The sequence below is a fragment of the Ictidomys tridecemlineatus genome, chromosome 2 (assembly GCF_052094955.1).
Source record: "Ictidomys tridecemlineatus isolate mIctTri1 chromosome 2, mIctTri1.hap1, whole genome shotgun sequence".
NCBI lineage: Eukaryota > Metazoa > Chordata > Mammalia > Rodentia > Sciuridae > Ictidomys > Ictidomys tridecemlineatus.
The window spans coordinates 14389878-14405451 of record NC_135478.1 but is presented as its reverse complement, the minus strand read 5'-3'; the positions used below and the strand labels follow the sequence as shown (position 1 = coordinate 14405451).

The following is a 15574-nucleotide window of genomic DNA, read 5'->3' as shown; positions in this document are numbered from 1 at the left end:
GGGAAAACGCCTGAGTGATTCCGGAAAGAGCCGAACGTACTCCCGCGGGACTGGCCGGCTGGAGGTTACAGCGAGACAGCCGAACAGTTACGGAAGTAGCCGAATAAGATCGGGTCGGTGGAAGCCGGACTCGGCAGGAGCAAAAGACCCCCGAGCGAGTCCGGAAATAGCCGAACGCGCTCCAGCTGGTTTGGTGGAACAGAGGCTGAGCTGAGAGACCGCGGGGAGTTGCTGGAAAGAACCAAGCGTGCTTCGTCCCAAACGGAGACTCTGGGAATTTAGGCCCAGAGACTACTGTCAGATTCCGGAAGTTTCCGAAGCATGGACGGTTCTAGACGGCGGGTGAGGGGGACTCGGGTTCAGGAAAGTGGGCAACGGAACGGGGGAAGGGCTAGCCACCGAAAACAGCCGACCGCCTTCGAGAAAGAGGCGGAGTTGGAGGCGTTTCCATGGCAACCCGGAGCGTCCGGAAACAGCCGAAAAATCTCGAGTCCCGGCCGGAGCTAGAACGTGGCTGACTTGGGCACACATCCACGATTGTTTCCGGAAACAGCTGAAGACACTCGGAACTGGGGGCGTGGCCAAGGATGTTTCTCAGACTGTCGAGAGCTCCGGAAATAGCCGACAGCACTCGGGCCGGGTTCGGGGTGGGGCACAGTGCATGGCACAGCCCAAGCAACGATCAGAATACAAAGGACACCACGATGGCTTTGTCTTTGTTAACATAGCTCAGGACTCCAGACCAGTATCCGAAGGTTTTTTTGTTTTGGGGAGAGGGCGGCGGGTCTCCTAGTGTTGCTCAGGCTGGTTTCGAACTCCCGCCCTCAAGGGATCCTTCCGCCCCAGCCCTTTAGAGTAGCAGAGGCTCTGTACCTGGCAGGCTGAAGGTTTTAAGGGTAGTTCCCATGATGGGCACTCCCAGGGAAAGGGCAGCAGGGGGCCAGGGTCGGAGAAGATGCCAGAGAGAGAATCAAGGGCATCTTCAGTCTCCGTAACCCATTTCACGTGACTTTGAACGGAGTCAATTTTCTCCCCATTCCCGTCCTTTGCCCCCTTTGCAGCCCCTCACAAATAGACATGAGACCTCCTCTTTGTAAGTGTGGCTTTTATTCACTGCCAGCTCCAGGATGGACGGAGGGGCGAGTCATGCACAGCCGAGGTCTGCCCTTCAACACCAGGCAGCGCGAGGGCTCAGGGAGGAATGCAGAGCAGGCTGCAGCGCGGGAATCTCCCTCACCAGGCGGGTGAGCAGTCTCACCAGCTGCCTCCCAGGTGCCCAGCGGGTCACCCGCAGCATCACTGGGAAAGAGCCGGGGCTAGAATCTGCTGTAGCTGACACCGTTCAAGCTCTCTTGATGATACTGCCTGCAACAGGGCCTGGCAGATGCTCTCTTCTACCAGGACCCTCCCTGGGCCACCCTGGGCCAAGTCTCTGCCCCTTGCTGGGCCTCAGCTGCTTGGACTGTACAATAGAGATCACAATACCACCTCCAGCCTTCTAGAGGCCGGCAGAGGGAGAAGCCATGAGTAAAAGCGCTTGGCACACAGTAGGTGCTTAATAAATAGTCATTGGGATTAGTCTTGTAAACACAAGGAAACTCAGGCACAGAGTGGGAAAGCCATTTTCCCAGAGCCACACAGTGAAGCTGAAATTCAAACCTGGGTCTTGTTGCCCTCAGCTGGCCTTCCTCATTGGAACCTCTTCCCAGGGAGGCTCTGAGGGACCTGCTGACGGATGTTTCAGACATACCGTGGTCAAGGGCTCACTCTGGTGGACCTTGAACACATAGGATTTTGTCCAGAGTAGACACCCCCTCCTTGGCAGTAGCCTTTGAGGCCTGTGCCTCCCAGGGCATCGGGGACACCTGCCAGTGGAGTAGGAGACCTCTGTCTAGACCTGGTGAGCTCCTACTCATCCATCAAAGCCCCAGCTCCCATGCCCACTACCTGCAGGATTGGAGGCGGACTCCAGCAAGGATGGATTGGGGATGGCAGCTGTGACAGCGGGAAGTGACCCTCAGAATCCAGATCATTGAGATGAGATTGTTTTGGGGGAAGCACAATTTGTGGACCCTCCAGGTCATATCCAAACCCGGCCTGGACCAGTGAGCTTGGTTGCCTCCTCTCAAATCAATCTTGGGTTGGAAATAGGATCAGGACGGACACACACACACACACACACACTTTGAAAGTACAAACTAGAAAACACAAACACACACGACTTGTCCAAAGTGCTTCCTTCTCAGCCCAGAGGGCAGGGTCTGCAGTCGGGGTCTCAGGTGCCTGGGGCCAGACCTGGCAGCCGCCTTCCGGAACGGCCAGTCTGACTATTGCTTATAAAAAGTAATAAATTAGTTGCAAGGACTCATTTACAGCGTCAACCGCGGGCCCCATCCCTGCTCCTCCTGCCCCAAGGCCACCAGAATACGAGGGAGGACCCAGATGGCTTTTGCCTTCTAGGTGTCGCAGGCTGAAGTGTCAGTCTCCATCCAGGCGTGACTTTACATTAAAAGACAGCACGAAGAACGCGTGGCTTTGAGGCCCGGGAGCGGCGGCTGGGCTCAGTCCTTCGCGGCCGGGGCTCCGGGCGCGCTCTCGGCGCCTTCCACGGCGATCTGCGGCACCGCGGCGAGCAGCACAGCGCCCTCCTCCGGCGGCTCGTCGAAGCTCACCTCCTGCACCGCCTCCTGCTTCTTGAAGGAGTCTCGGCGCTCGGACAGGTGCAGCCGCCGCATCACCACCAGCTCCGAGTCCTGCCCGCGGCTGCGGCGCCCGGGCTCTGCATCCAGCCGCTCCCCTGTGCCCAGCTTGTCGGCTGACTGGCCCCGACGCAGCCGCGGGGACCGGGGGGTGGGGTGCCCGGGCAGGGGCGAGGGCGAGCGCGGTGGGGCTGCAGCCACGGGTGGACAGGCCAGCGGGGACGGAGGGATGCTGCTCGTGGACTTGCGGCGGCCAGTCTTGTGGCGTGGCGGCCCCAGTTTGGCAGCCAGGCCGTGCAGGGAGCTGGGGCGGGTGTGGCCAGCAGCGGCTGGGGAGGCAGGGCTGCTGGAGCTCGGGGACACGCTGGGTGGGGATGCGGTATCTGTGGGTGACAGGCACAGGTCAGAGCCACCAGCCTCAAGGTCCCCAGCCTGCAGGTGGGGCCCTGGGACCCACCAAACTTGCCAAAGCCCACGTCTTTCACCGCTGCCACCTATCTGCACAGGGCCCTTCCCTTGGCCTAGATTCCGCGAACTCCTACTCAACCATCAAAGCCCAGCCCTCTCACCCCTTGCTCCAAGAAGCCTTCCCTGCCTCCCCTCTGAATTGCCTCAGTTTCTCCCTCCTTCAGGTCCGACCCTTTCCCAGTGGCGTGTGTGTCTTTTTGGTGGGGAGTGGGGGGGTGGGGGGTATGGGGTGGCTCGGGATTGAGCCAGTGGTGCTCTACCACTGAGCCACACCCCCAGCCCTTTTAAATTTTATTTTGAGACAGGGTCTTGCTAAGTTGCCCAGGCTGGCCTTGAACTTGTGATTCTCCTGCCTCGGCCTCCTGAGCAGCTGAGATTACAGGTGTGAGCCGCTTAGCCCAGATCTGTCTACCTTTGGAAGACTAGGGGCTCTCAAGGTCAGGTCAAGTCAACAATCTTCCCAACACCCAGACCGGCCCTCCCCACCCAGCTCAGTCTCCATGCCCCCCCCCCCCCCCCGTCGCCCCCCATTTTAAACCCAGTTTTCTGGCGGGATCTGTTCCCTAAAGCGCCAGCAGCCGCCTCCTGCTTTCCCTTCTGCTCCAGGGCTCACGGTGTTCCTCGGCTGGGCACCCCCTTCGCCGACTCCCACATCCTCTCTGGCCACCCTGGATTGCCTTTTAGGCCCTAGGAGGCGGGAAGGCTCCAGGTGGTCACCCCTGACCCCAGTCCTGCTGCCTCCTTCCTGGGGACCAGCCCTCTGGGGACTGGGTGCGCACCCACCTGCTGGGGCGTCGGGGGCGGGGCTGCGGCAGGGCGTGGTGGGGCTGGGGGAGAGGCTGTGCGTGGGCGAGCCCGGGAGGCTCTCGCTGGAGGACAGCGAGTGGTGGAGGCCGGAGGAGAAGCTGCGGCTGGTGTGCAGCGCGGAGGCCGGCTGCTTGGAGATCTTCTTGAAGAGCGACTTTCGCCTGGGGACCGTGCGGAGGACACGATGAGTAACGGAAAGTGGGTGCCTGCGCCCCGCGTCCCCCGCAGCCCGCCGCTCACCGGTCCTGGGTCTCCCGCCGGCGGCTCCGCTTGCTCCTGCGCGCCATGCGGCCCTTGGCCACGTTCTTCCGCGCCGGGCCCACCTTGATGGACGTGTTCTCCAGGGCCGTGGTCCGCAGGGAGAGCTTGTTACCGCTCTGTGGACAGATGGCAGGGTCGCCTGCGGGCCCCTGTGCTCTGGCGCTGGGATCCGCCAGGCGACCCAGCTCCGTCCCCAGCACTGAATGCCCTCCAGCTCCGCCTCCCAGGGCCCGCGGTCCGGGCTGCGATGGAGCCCGGGGCCCTGCGCACCAGACAAGGAGCACCCCCCCCCCGCCCATTTCTTTGCCCAGTGTCCCCCCTTCCCTGTCCACACACCCTCACCTCATGGCCTGCCACCCACAGGGTCAAAGACACAGCCCACGGTCTGCGCCCCGCCACCTGGAGCCATCCACCGCCCCATGTGGTCCCGGGGGGCTACCAGCAGCGCCCGCCTCGGCCCCTCCCCGTTGCTCATCCTGTCCTGGGCACGGTCCTAGGTCGGCTGCCCATGGCCACAGGGCGCTGGGGCGAGCCACACAGGGTGGCCAGGGGGCAGGATGGCTTCTGGCAGGTCACAAGGGGGCAGAGGGAGGGGGACGCGGGCACCTTCAGCAGCAGCTCCACCACGTCCATGTGCACCAGCCCCAGCACCGACTCCCCGTTGATATGCGTGAGCAGGTCGCCGGCGCGCAGGCCCGCCTCCTGGGCGGGGCTCCCGTCCTCCACGCTCTGGGGACAGGGGGACAAGGCTCAGGGCTGGCACCCCACATCCCAGGGCCCCAGCTGCTGCCCTCACAGGCCTCCCTGCGCTGGGCAGTGGGGGGCATCGGTGCCCCTGCCACCGTGCGCACCTGCCACCGTGACCAGGGGCAGGGCGGAGACAGACTCCAGCTGCCTCTGCCACTGGTGGGAGCCACACTGGCAGGACACCCTGCTGTCCCCACTCACCTGGGTGCCCTCCCACTCACCCAGACAACGTGGTGCACGGTGTAGACGTCACTGTCACCCATGTAGACGCGGATGGCGCGCAAGCTGAAGCCGTACTTCTTGCCGGAGCTGTGGATGACGATGGGAGGCCGCAGGCTGCCGCACACGGGGGACGGGTCCCGGCTGGGCGAGGAGTCTCGGGAGGACGGGTTCGAGGACAGGGAGCGCGGGGACAGGGGGCTCATGAGGGGGCCACCGCTGCCGTCATCTGTGGGCATCGGGGAGTCACTGCCTGTGAGTCCCCACAGGGCAGCCTCCTCCCCCACGGTGGGCAGGATGGGGGGGGGTCAGCAGCACAGACGTCCCCAGGCCTGGAGCTGGTCCCCAGGCACCAGCACTTCCTCCTCTAGGGCTCAGCCCAAGGGGACCCGCTCGGGACCCCCTCCCAGCTCCCGAGTCCCTGGCCACAGCTGTCCTGGGCCTGCTGGTGACACACACCTGGGTAGCCTCGGGCCAAGAGGAGCCTCCGCTGTTACCTGCTGTGATGATGAGCGACAGGGCGGAGACGGACGCTGACTTGGGCACACGTCCCCCGCTGCCCCCGCCACTGCTGGGGGAGGCCCGGGACTTCTCGGGGCCTGGGTCCCTCGGGCCCCCGAGGCGGCGGCCCCGGCCGGCATCCAGGGGCCGCGGCGTGGAGTGGCGGGCGCCCGTGCTGTTGCTCCGCAGGCGCGCGTGGCTCAGGGCCGCTGTGTCAGCTGAGGGGGGTCGGGAGGTCACCGCTTGGCATGCGCACAGCCGCCCCAACTCGTCCCCTGCCCCCCACACCCTTCCCGAACTGCGCCCAGGAGACGCCACAAGTCCCCCCCTTTCCTGGAGGCGCCTTCTCTCCCTCCCAGTGGGACCTCTGTGTCCTCTCGGGGCTCCCCGACCCCATCTTGACCCTGGGAAGCTGGGGCTCCGGGGGCCTCCTGCGCACCCCAAAAGCCCCCTGCAGACAGTCCCCTCTGGGAAAGTTGGCGCCCTCCTGCCCCGGGCCCCCTCACCGGAAAGGCTTGAGGGCTTGGGCACCGCTGGGGCGGCTGGCGGAGGGGGGTCGGGCTCCCCCAGAATGAAGACGGGCTTCTTAGGGTCCCCAGAGGCTGGGCCCGCCCCCTCGTCCTCTGAAGAGAAGGCAAACTTGGGCATCGTGTCTAGGCTGATGGTGCTCAGGAGGCATGGGCTGGGGCCCCGCTCAGGCTGCGACGAGTGACAGGAGGAACCGGAGGACGTCCAGGACCTTAGCCTGCCGGGAGGAGAGCGCGTCCCTCTGACCAGGTGCCTGCACCTCAGCGTATGTGGCCCCTCCTGGCTAGGTCTCACTCAGCCTGGAGGCTGAGGCAATACAGGGGAGGCCTCTGGGTGCCTGGAGAACTCCTACTTGACCTTTAAAACCCAGCCTCCAATGCCCACTCTGCAGCAGACACTGATTGTTTCTGTTGGGTCTGGGCTTTGAAGGATGAATAGGAGTTTGTTAACAAGACATTCTGGACAGAAGGAACAGTGTAAGCAAAAGCCCAGTGGTGTGATGGTGCACAGCTGCTTTAGTTTTTGGTGCCATTAGGAATGCAGAGTCAAAGGGAGTGAGGTTAGGAGGGGTCTGATAATCTGGCCAATGTGTCTGACCCTTTTCTACTGGGCCACTGGGAAGCTCCTTCAACCTCAGCAGGCTGAGAGGTTGGATCTGCCTACACCCTTGGCCCACCTACCGGACTTCAGTGCTCGGCCGACGGCCATTCTCCCCTTCGCTGCTGCGCTCCCACCCTTCCTCTCGGTCCTCACTGTAGCTCCTCTCAGTGAAGGTAGGTGTGGGCTGGACGGCCAGGAACTCAGAGCTGCTGTAGACCTGAGAGGCGGCGGCGAAAGACCACAGGGATAAGGAGGGCGAGGGCAGCCACAGCCGCACCAGGGGCTGGTCAGGCCGCGCGCCTCCTCACCGCCGGGTGCCTCCGTTGAACTCCCTCCAAAGACAATGGTCTTTAGCTTGATGTACAGATCAGGAAACTTGAGGCTCAGCGTGGCCTGGCCACTGGGTCAGAGGTGGGGCTTCTATTTGTGACCACAGAGTCCCACCCAGGGCCCAGCCCAAAGCAGAGCAGAGGGATTTTTGACCTAACTTTAAATAAAGGGAGGCATTTAACATAAGCTTGTGGGGGTGAAGAATAACACCCAGCACAGCACCCAGTACTCAGCACAGCACCCAGCATCCAGCACAGCACCCAGTACTCAGCACAGCACACAGCACCTAGCACCCAGCACAGCATCCAGGGCTGTCACCACAAGGAAGAAGCACCACAAGTGTCCCCCAGCAGATGGCTGACCAACAGAACACAGAAGAACCCTCCGAGCCCTAAAGGGCAGAAGCACCAACACAGAACACAAGGTGGAGAGACCCTGAAAACATGGCGCTGAGTGTCAGAAGCCAGCAAAAGGCCCCGTGGCGTAGAGTGTCCAGAACAGATGTGTCCTTGAGCACAGGAAGCAGATCAGGGGCTGCAGGGCTGGCGGGGGCTGGGGGTGCTGGCAGGGACGGGGTCTCCTTTAGGCTGGTGCTGACGCCCTGGAGCTGGACAGGGTGGGGGCTGACACATTGTGACTGTGCTGAACGCCACTAAGTTGTGCACCTCAGTGTGGCCAAAAGGCGAGCTTTGCTGTCTGTGTTTTATTACGATTTACAAAACACACACAGCGGGCGCGGAGGTACACGCCTGCCATCCCAGCGCTCGGGAGGCTGAGGCAGGAGGATCGTGAGTTCCAAGCCAGCCTCAGCAACAGCAAGGCGCTAAGCAGCTCAGGGAGCCCCTGTCTCTCAATAAAATACAAAACAGGGCTGGGGAGCGGCTCAGTGGTCCAGTGCCCCTGGGTTCCATCCCTGGTACAAAAATAAACAAACAAAAAACCCTATACCCAGAAAAGCTAGCAGACAGACAGACGCCTGGTGACACTTCCTGCGCACGGCCACACCCCGCCCAGCTCACCTTGCTGAACCGGTGGGAGCAGGAGGAGAACTGGGGGATCTCAGTGGAGGACTCCTCGTCGTTGGTCTCCTCATCCTCGGAGCCCAGGTGGCGGTACCGTTCTGAACGCGCTGTGGGAGGGAGGGAGAGGCACGTGAAGCCACCGATGGCCCAGAGGTGTCCCCAAGGGCTGGGAGGCGATGCAGGGAGGGCACACCAGGACCAAGGCCCTGCCCGGTGGTTCTAGGGACCCTGGACAGGAATTCTTGTCTCTGAGCCTCAGGTTCCTCACCCTTGACAGGGGTCGTCCAGAATTAGGTGAAACTGTCTTTCACATGCAAAGGATTTTCCCCATTTCACCAAAGAGGAAACAGATGCTCAGAGAAGACCTCTGACACGCAGTCAGTTCTGAGAAGGCGCGGGACACAGCGCCCTTGCTCTGTGCCTGGCAGCAGCCTCAAAGGGGGAGAAGGGTGGTCTGGGTCCTCAGGCAGGGTGTCCCCTTCTCCTCTGAGGAGGACGTCCTGGCCGACAGCCGGGCACCGGGGACCGTCCCCCACCCCGGGGACCCTCTGGACCACGTACTGTCGAAGTAGCTGGTGTCGTCCTCGGCTTCCAGCTGCGGGACAAACTCGGCCTTGTGTCGCAGGAGCCCCGCCCAGTCCAGGGCCAGGAAGAAGGGGTGCTGCTTCACCTCGTGGGTGCCACCTGCAGACACGCCCCGCAGCCTCACAGCCTGAACGGGACGCGGCCCAGGCAGAACTGGAACCCCGGGCCTGTCCCTGCTGGATCCTGGGTCCCCTCGTCAGGACACAGCCCCAAATCCTTCCTCAACCTCAGCGTCCCCTGGGAGCCCCACACCCCACAGCTCTCGGAGGCCACGTGCTCTGGCGCACTCCTACGTGACCCTCAAAACCCCAGCTCCAGCCTCCCCCTCCAGGCAGCTTGCCCGGGACAGCTCTCTCCCCGGGCCCATCCCCACTCCCGGTCCCTGGGCCCCGAGTCCCAAGCGGACACCCTCCCGACCCTCCCGCCTGCGTACCGGTGCCCAGCCGGTCCAGGGGGCTCTGCCGCAACAGCCTGGTGATGAGGTCCTGGGCATCCGCCGGGAGGGCCTCGTCCCCCTCGGGCCATATGATCTCATCTAAAATGAGGGAGGGGTGAGGCGCCTTCCACGCCTTCCTCCGCCTCCCCCCTCGCTGTGCTCCTGGCCCTGGGTTCCCGGGTGCCCCTGAGCCTGATGGGCAGCCCACAGCGGTACCCTCCTCCCGAGCCTCTCTGTCTTCTGTCCCTGCAGCTCCTCCACCACAGCCACCTGCCCCAGGGCTGCCCTGCTCCCCTCCTGGGCACTCTTGGGCTTAGAGTTGCCTTTTCTTCTGTGCGAGCTGGGCAGGCGCTCTACTGCTCGGCCACACCCCAGCCTTTTTTTTTTGAGACATGGCTACATTGCTGAGGCTGGCCTCCAACTTGTAATCCTCCTGCCTCAGCCTCCCAAGCTGTAGGGATTGGAGGACTGCTCCACCGCGCCTGGCTCCTCTCTCTGACTGTCCATCTGCCTGCTGGACAGGGAGCACCATGATGGGGAAGCCGTCCATCCCTCTCACCCTGGACCGTGTCCCCGGGGCACACTGTCAGCGGTCAATCCTCAGGCAGGACCATTGCTTCCCAACCCCGAGGGGGCACCCAGGAGGGCGGAGACCAGGGCCGGGAGGGAACGCACCGCTGACCACCTGGCCGAAGAGCTCTTCAGGGGTGTCTCCGAAGAAGGGCACGCAGCCCACCAGGAACTCATAGAGGATGATCCCCATGGCCCACCAGTCCACCGGCTTCCCGTAGCCCTGGCGGAAGATGACCTCGGGGGCGATGTACTCGGGGGTCCCGCACACCTGGCAGCAGAGCGGGAGCTGAGGGTGGCCCAGCCCAGGAGGGGCGCAAGAGGGAGCAGGGGAAGCCAGGCTGGCCTCGGGGTGGGCAGAACTCCAGGGGTCAGTTGTCTCCATTTTCCGGCATCCCCGGGGCTGGCCGTGCCCCCTGCTCACCTGCTTGTCCACAAACTCGCGGGCGTCCTTCTCAATGTGGCCCTCGTAGAGGTTGGTGGCCATGCTCATGAGGCCGATTTTGGACAGGCCGAAATCGGTCAGCTTGATGTGGCCGAGGGAGGTGATGAGCAGGCTGTGGGCAGGGGCAGGGCGCTCAGGTGGGCGAGGCGAAGTCACCTGTCACCCGCGCAGCTCCCAGGGGGCCCAGGCCTGCAGCGCCGCCCACCTCCCCCGCAGGGCTCCTGGAAGAGCGCGGGTCCCAGGCTGTGTCACAGGCTCTCTGTGGCCAGACAAGGTGTGTCCGGTGTCACTGCTGAACACCTACTGTATACAGTTGGCCCCCTGTACCCACGGTTCCGCATCCACAGAGACAACAGACTGTGGACGGAAGAATATTTTAAAAATATGTGTCTGCACCGGACACGCACAGACACGCTCGGGCCTCGGTCCCTGAACCACGCAGGACAGCAACGGCGGGTACCCTGCAGGCCCGTGGGGCCCAGAGAGGACTGGGGCAGACAGGAGGACGTGTGAGGGTTATTTTGGAAACGCTGCATTTTATAAAAGAGACTCTGCCGATTTGGGTATCTGTAGGGACCCTGATCTCCAGCCCCAGGGGACACCAGGCCTGGCCGCGCCCTGCTGTTCAGAACACTTTCCTAGAGCTGGGCGGGCTGCTGCCCACTGTAGGCCCAGCTACTCAGGAGGCCGAGGTGGGAGGACTTCTTGGGCCCCCCGAGTTCAAGGCCAGCCTGGGCAAGGCAGCGGGACCTGCTCTCAAAAAAAAAAAAAAAAAAAAAAAAATTCTGGGGCAGGGCGGAGCACTTGTCTGGCACATGTGAGGCACTGGGTTGGAGCCTCAGCACCACATGTAAATAAATAAATAAAACAAAGATTTATCAATAATTTAAAAAAATTTAAAAAATGAGTTTCTGGAAAGTTCATGCTGTATATTCATCATTTAGTGAAGCATTTATTTGTTACCATCTGTGTACCCTGGCTCTATAAAGCAACTGTGTGCACCTACTATGAACATCACTGTTGCTCTCCTTTTATTTCTTTTTAGGGGAATATGAGGGATTGAACCCAGGGGCACTGGACACTGAGCCCCAGCCCCAGCCCTGTGTATTTATTTAGAGACAGGACCTCACTGAGTTGCTTAGTGCCTCGCTTTTGCTGAGGCTGGCTTTGAACTTGGGAATTCTCCTGCCTCAGCCTCCTAAGCCACTGGGATGACAGGTGTGTGCCTCTGCGCCTGGTACCTTTTCTTTCTAGTGCTGGGGATGGACCCAGGGCTTGCATGTGCTAGGCAAGTGCTCCGCCAATGACACCCCAGCCCTAAGTGGGCAGAGTCTCTCCTACTTTGGTTTGCGTTCCTTAGAGCACAGAGGCCAGGCCAGATGCAGAGCAGATGTCAAATCACATTTGCTTTGTTTCACAAACTGTGGTGGCTGGAAACACTGTGCTCTCAACACTCACATTCACATCTCCACACAGCAAGTATCTTAGAAGCATGTGATTGCTGCCTCACATAGAGAAAGCAATCAATAAGTAAGTGGCTCTCTCCTCTGTATTCAGCAGATGCTCAATAAATGCAAAGGTGCTCAATGAGTGCTTTAAAAATCATACAGATCCTCGGCATCACATAAAAATAAATAAATAAATAAGATAAAGGTGGTGTCCTACTACAACTAAAAGTAAATAATAAATAAAAAGAAGGTAGTCCTGTGCCTCCCAGTCACTTGTGGAGGCCAAGTGACTACGGTATGCAGTAGGTGCTTACTAGATACCAGAATGTAACTATCCTAAGACTCTCAGGGAACATGTTTCCTCTCTTCCCTAGACTAACCCACCTGGTCACTTGCTTTACACTTAAAGTCTTGCAAAGTGCATGTCCTTGTTCACTGTACATAGCTGGCACCTCATAAGTGCACATTCTCTCCTTTTGTGTGGCTGAGGCTGTGAGTGCATGGTATCTCCTACCCAGTTTTGTGCATCCTCAGTACATATCCCATCTCTCTGACCGGCAGCATGTCCATAAGCATGCTAGCTTTCCCCTGAATACAGCTGGTGCCTATTAAGTGCCTGTCCTCTTCTCTGTACACAACAGGTACTTCACATGTGCCTTCCTGCCAGGAGGGACCCCATGATGCTGCATGGTTGAAACAGGCGGGCCCCTGGGCAAGGGAGCCTGCACCCCACCCCACCACCCACGACAGACACGGCCCCCAGGCCATCAGGCTGCAAGCCCCGCCCCCAGGCCATCAGGCCATCAGGCCATCAGGCCCCACGGCCCACACAGGGAAGGGCTGGGGCCGGCGTGCGCTCACTTGTCGGGCTTGAGGTCGCGGTGCACGATGCCGTAGTTGTGCAGGTACTCGAGCGCCAGCACCGTCTCCGCGAAGTACATGCGGGCCATGTCCACGGGCAGCGGGCCCATGTTCTTCAGGAGGGTGGCGCAGTCACCGCCTGGGGGAGGGGTGCACGTACATACTGCAGGTGCCTACTAAGTGCTGCTCTCCCCTCGGTACCAGCTACTCCACACGGGCGCACACTCCCTAGCTTTGGGTCGGAGGCGCTGTAATGCAGGTATCCCTCCAGCAGGTGGGGCTCCCGAGCAAGGCAGGCCGCATGGACATGCGCAATAGCTGCGTGCGCCCCCACTCCTCTCCCGACACCCCCACTGCACTCCCATCAGGGGTTCCTGAGAGTCCCCCAGGGCAGGCTGGAGTCGGCAGGGGGCAGGGCGGCTGTGGGGGAGCGCCTGCCGGAGCAGGCAGGACGGGAGCCCCACCTTCCACATACTCCATGACCATGCACAGGTGGCGCCGCGTCTCGAAGGAGCAGAACATGCTGACCACAAAGGGGTTCTCGGCGAAGGTGAGGATGTCGCGCTCCACGAACACCTGCTGGATCTGGTTGCGCAGGATCAAGTTCTGCTTATTGATCTTCTTGATGGCGAAGCGCTGCCGCGTGTCGCGGTGTCGCACCAGGTAGACAGCCCTGGGGGTGGGGCGCTGGCTGAGCCCCAGACCCCAGGGGGTGCGCCCCACCCCGCCCCAGAACCCAGCCTGCCCGGGGGTGCCTTCCTGGAGGCCCCTCGCTCTCCACCGCCCCTCCCAAAGCTGCCACCCTCCGCTGCTGTCATGCAAATGAGCCAACGGTGGCTGCTGTGTATTGGCCCCGGATTAATGGACACATAATTGTACTTATACTATGGGGCACGTGTGGTCACTGGATGCACGCGCACGACATGTAAGGATGGGGACACCTCCGCCTCCTTGAACAGTCAGCATTTTTCTTTTTTTTAACATTTTTATTTTGACGTCTGTGGTGCTCGGGATTGAACCCAGGGCTGCTTACTACCGAGCTCCATCCCCAGCCCTTTTTTATTTTTTATTTTAAGACAGGGTCTTGCTAAGTTGCTGAGACTGGCCTCGAACTTTCGATCCTCCTGCCTCAGCCTCCCAGGTCGCTGGGATAATAGGCATGAGCTACTGCACTTGGGCGCATTGATTATTTCTTTGTGTTGGGAGCCTTAGAACTCTTAATTTAAAAAAAAAATTATGGGCTGGGGAAGTGGCTCAAGTGGTAGCGCGCTGTGAGGCACTGGGTTCGATCCTCAGCACCACAAAAAAATAAAATGGAGATGTTAAAAAAATTAAATACTTAAATGTAATTTTTTCCATCTTTAGATATATATAAAATATATAATAAACTGCTGCAAGCCAACCCGCCCACAGTGCAGAGGCCCCGGGGCTCCCCGCTCCTATCTAACTGGCACCTGGCATCTGCCCACTCCTCCTCCTGCCTCCACGCCTCCTGCTGGCTGCTCTCTCACACCAGGCCTCGCCAGTTCCGCCAGGGCCACTGGCATCCAGCTCAGACTCTGTCTACATCTGAACGACACAAGCCCAAGCAAGAGTGAGGGCCACTGAGAACCACGTGGCCAGCCCAGCTCCCAACCACAGATCAGATAAAGGTACAGAGGCCTCAGCCGTTGCCACCCTCTGCACCTCTGACCCAGAGTGTCAGGTGGACACACAGGCCCTGCTCCAGCACCCCTCTCCCTGGCAGTCCCCTTGACCCCCACCCTTTTTCCATGGTAACACCCTAAACTGTCACGTCCACCTGGGCGGATGTCACCAGCAACTCAGGAGGCTGAGGCAGGAGGACTGCAAGTTAGAGGCCAGCCTAGGCAACTGAGGGAGACCCTGTCTCACAGCTGGGGATGTGGCTCAGTGGTCGAGTGCCCCTGGGTTCAACCCAGGAAGGAAGGAAATAGACCGCAGTGTCCAGGGGTCTCAGCTGCAAGGGACCCGGCTCTGTGCAGAGCTGTCTGGGCTGCCTGCACGACCTGCACTGCCTGCTGTATGCTGGGTCATCTTCTTCCTCAACCAGCCTCCCAAGCCCTAGAGTCCTCTACCCTGGGGCAGGTCAAGGCTGCTCAGGGCCCATCCAAGGCAGTCACCTGGCGCCTGGGTCTCCGTGTCCCTGCGGCCCTCAGCTGCCCTGTCTGCCCGTCCAGTGTGAGGGTGAGAGTCTTGCTGACAAGGGACAGGGGCTTCCAGGGCCTCAGCCATCCCCCTGCCCACGGGAGAAACGGGCCAGGGACCCGAGGACTCACCCGTAGGCCCCGTTGCTGATGAGCTTGATGGTCTCAAAGTCACTCTCACAGGGCTTCCTCCGGGATGGGCCGACCAGGGCACGGCTCTAGGGGACAGGAGGGGCTCAGGACCTGCCCCCCGCAGAGCTGGTCCCCTCCCGTGGGAAACTCCTACACCTCCTTCCAGGCTCACTTCAGTGCCCCCTCCCACCCAGCCTTCATGGGGGACAGGCCCACTTCCGCCACCTCTCCCCAGTCACAGGTGTTTATTAAGCACCTACTACACACAAGACCCCCCAAGTCCAGCCCTTTTATGTCTGCCTGGCCTACTCCGGAAAGAGCAGATAGGAAGGGACCCTGGTGCTGCATGACTCACCTCTGGGGACTCGGGTGCTGGGGGCTGTCCTCCGTCGAGGTGACTCAGAGGCTCAATCTCTGCAGATCGAGAGAAGAGGCTTGAACGGCCTCACGCCCTGCCCCTTGCTCCCTCCAGAGTACTGTGGGGCTGCTGCTGGGCTGGGGACATCCTGACCAGGCTTCTGATACCACCATCGAGCCAAACCCAGAGGCTGGACTAAGCAATGACTGAGGAACCTTCTAGAAGGTCAATGGGTAGCCCGGGCTTCAGATGGCTCAGGGCTCTGAGCTTCAGGCTGAGACCCCTCCCTCCACTCGGGCACTGCTCACAGGAGGCCTCGTGACTTCCAGCCTCTGGGCTTGGCAGGGGCACCTGAGCCTCCAGGACGAGGCCTGGGTTCAGGTTAGCTCCTT

The 15574-nt window shown here is 61.0% G+C and overlaps 1 protein-coding gene across 20 annotated transcripts in view; it reads right to left on the bottom strand.

The window, feature by feature from the left end:
• Nucleotides 1-1090: 1090 nt before the first annotated feature.
• Mast3 (microtubule associated serine/threonine kinase 3) overlaps nucleotides 1091-15574 on the bottom strand; it is a 33196-nt gene continuing 18712 nt past the window's right edge. For all 20 annotated transcript variants that reach the window (XM_021731507.3, XM_078037835.1, XM_040290282.2 and 17 more), the window contains 17 exons: nucleotides 15180-15238; nucleotides 14825-14910; nucleotides 12992-13200; nucleotides 12528-12666; nucleotides 10198-10330; nucleotides 9879-10044; nucleotides 9201-9302; nucleotides 8744-8866; nucleotides 8180-8289; nucleotides 6911-7047; nucleotides 6209-6447; nucleotides 5699-5920; nucleotides 5204-5430; nucleotides 4842-4964; nucleotides 4215-4351; nucleotides 3951-4135; nucleotides 1091-3082 (listed from right to left, as the gene is read on the bottom strand). In XM_021731507.3, the coding sequence (XP_021587182.2) occupies nucleotides 2562-3082; nucleotides 3951-4135; nucleotides 4215-4351; nucleotides 4842-4964; nucleotides 5204-5430; nucleotides 5699-5920; nucleotides 6209-6447; nucleotides 6911-7047; nucleotides 8180-8289; nucleotides 8744-8866; nucleotides 9201-9302; nucleotides 9879-10044; nucleotides 10198-10330; nucleotides 12528-12666; nucleotides 12992-13200; nucleotides 14825-14910; nucleotides 15180-15238 (2918 nt within the window). In that variant the 3' untranslated portion in view covers nucleotides 1091-2561. The remainder of the gene's footprint in view (nucleotides 3083-3950; nucleotides 4136-4214; nucleotides 4352-4841; nucleotides 4965-5203; nucleotides 5431-5698; nucleotides 5921-6208; nucleotides 6448-6910; nucleotides 7048-8179; nucleotides 8290-8743; nucleotides 8867-9200; nucleotides 9303-9878; nucleotides 10045-10197; nucleotides 10331-12527; nucleotides 12667-12991; nucleotides 13201-14824; nucleotides 14911-15179; nucleotides 15239-15574) is intronic.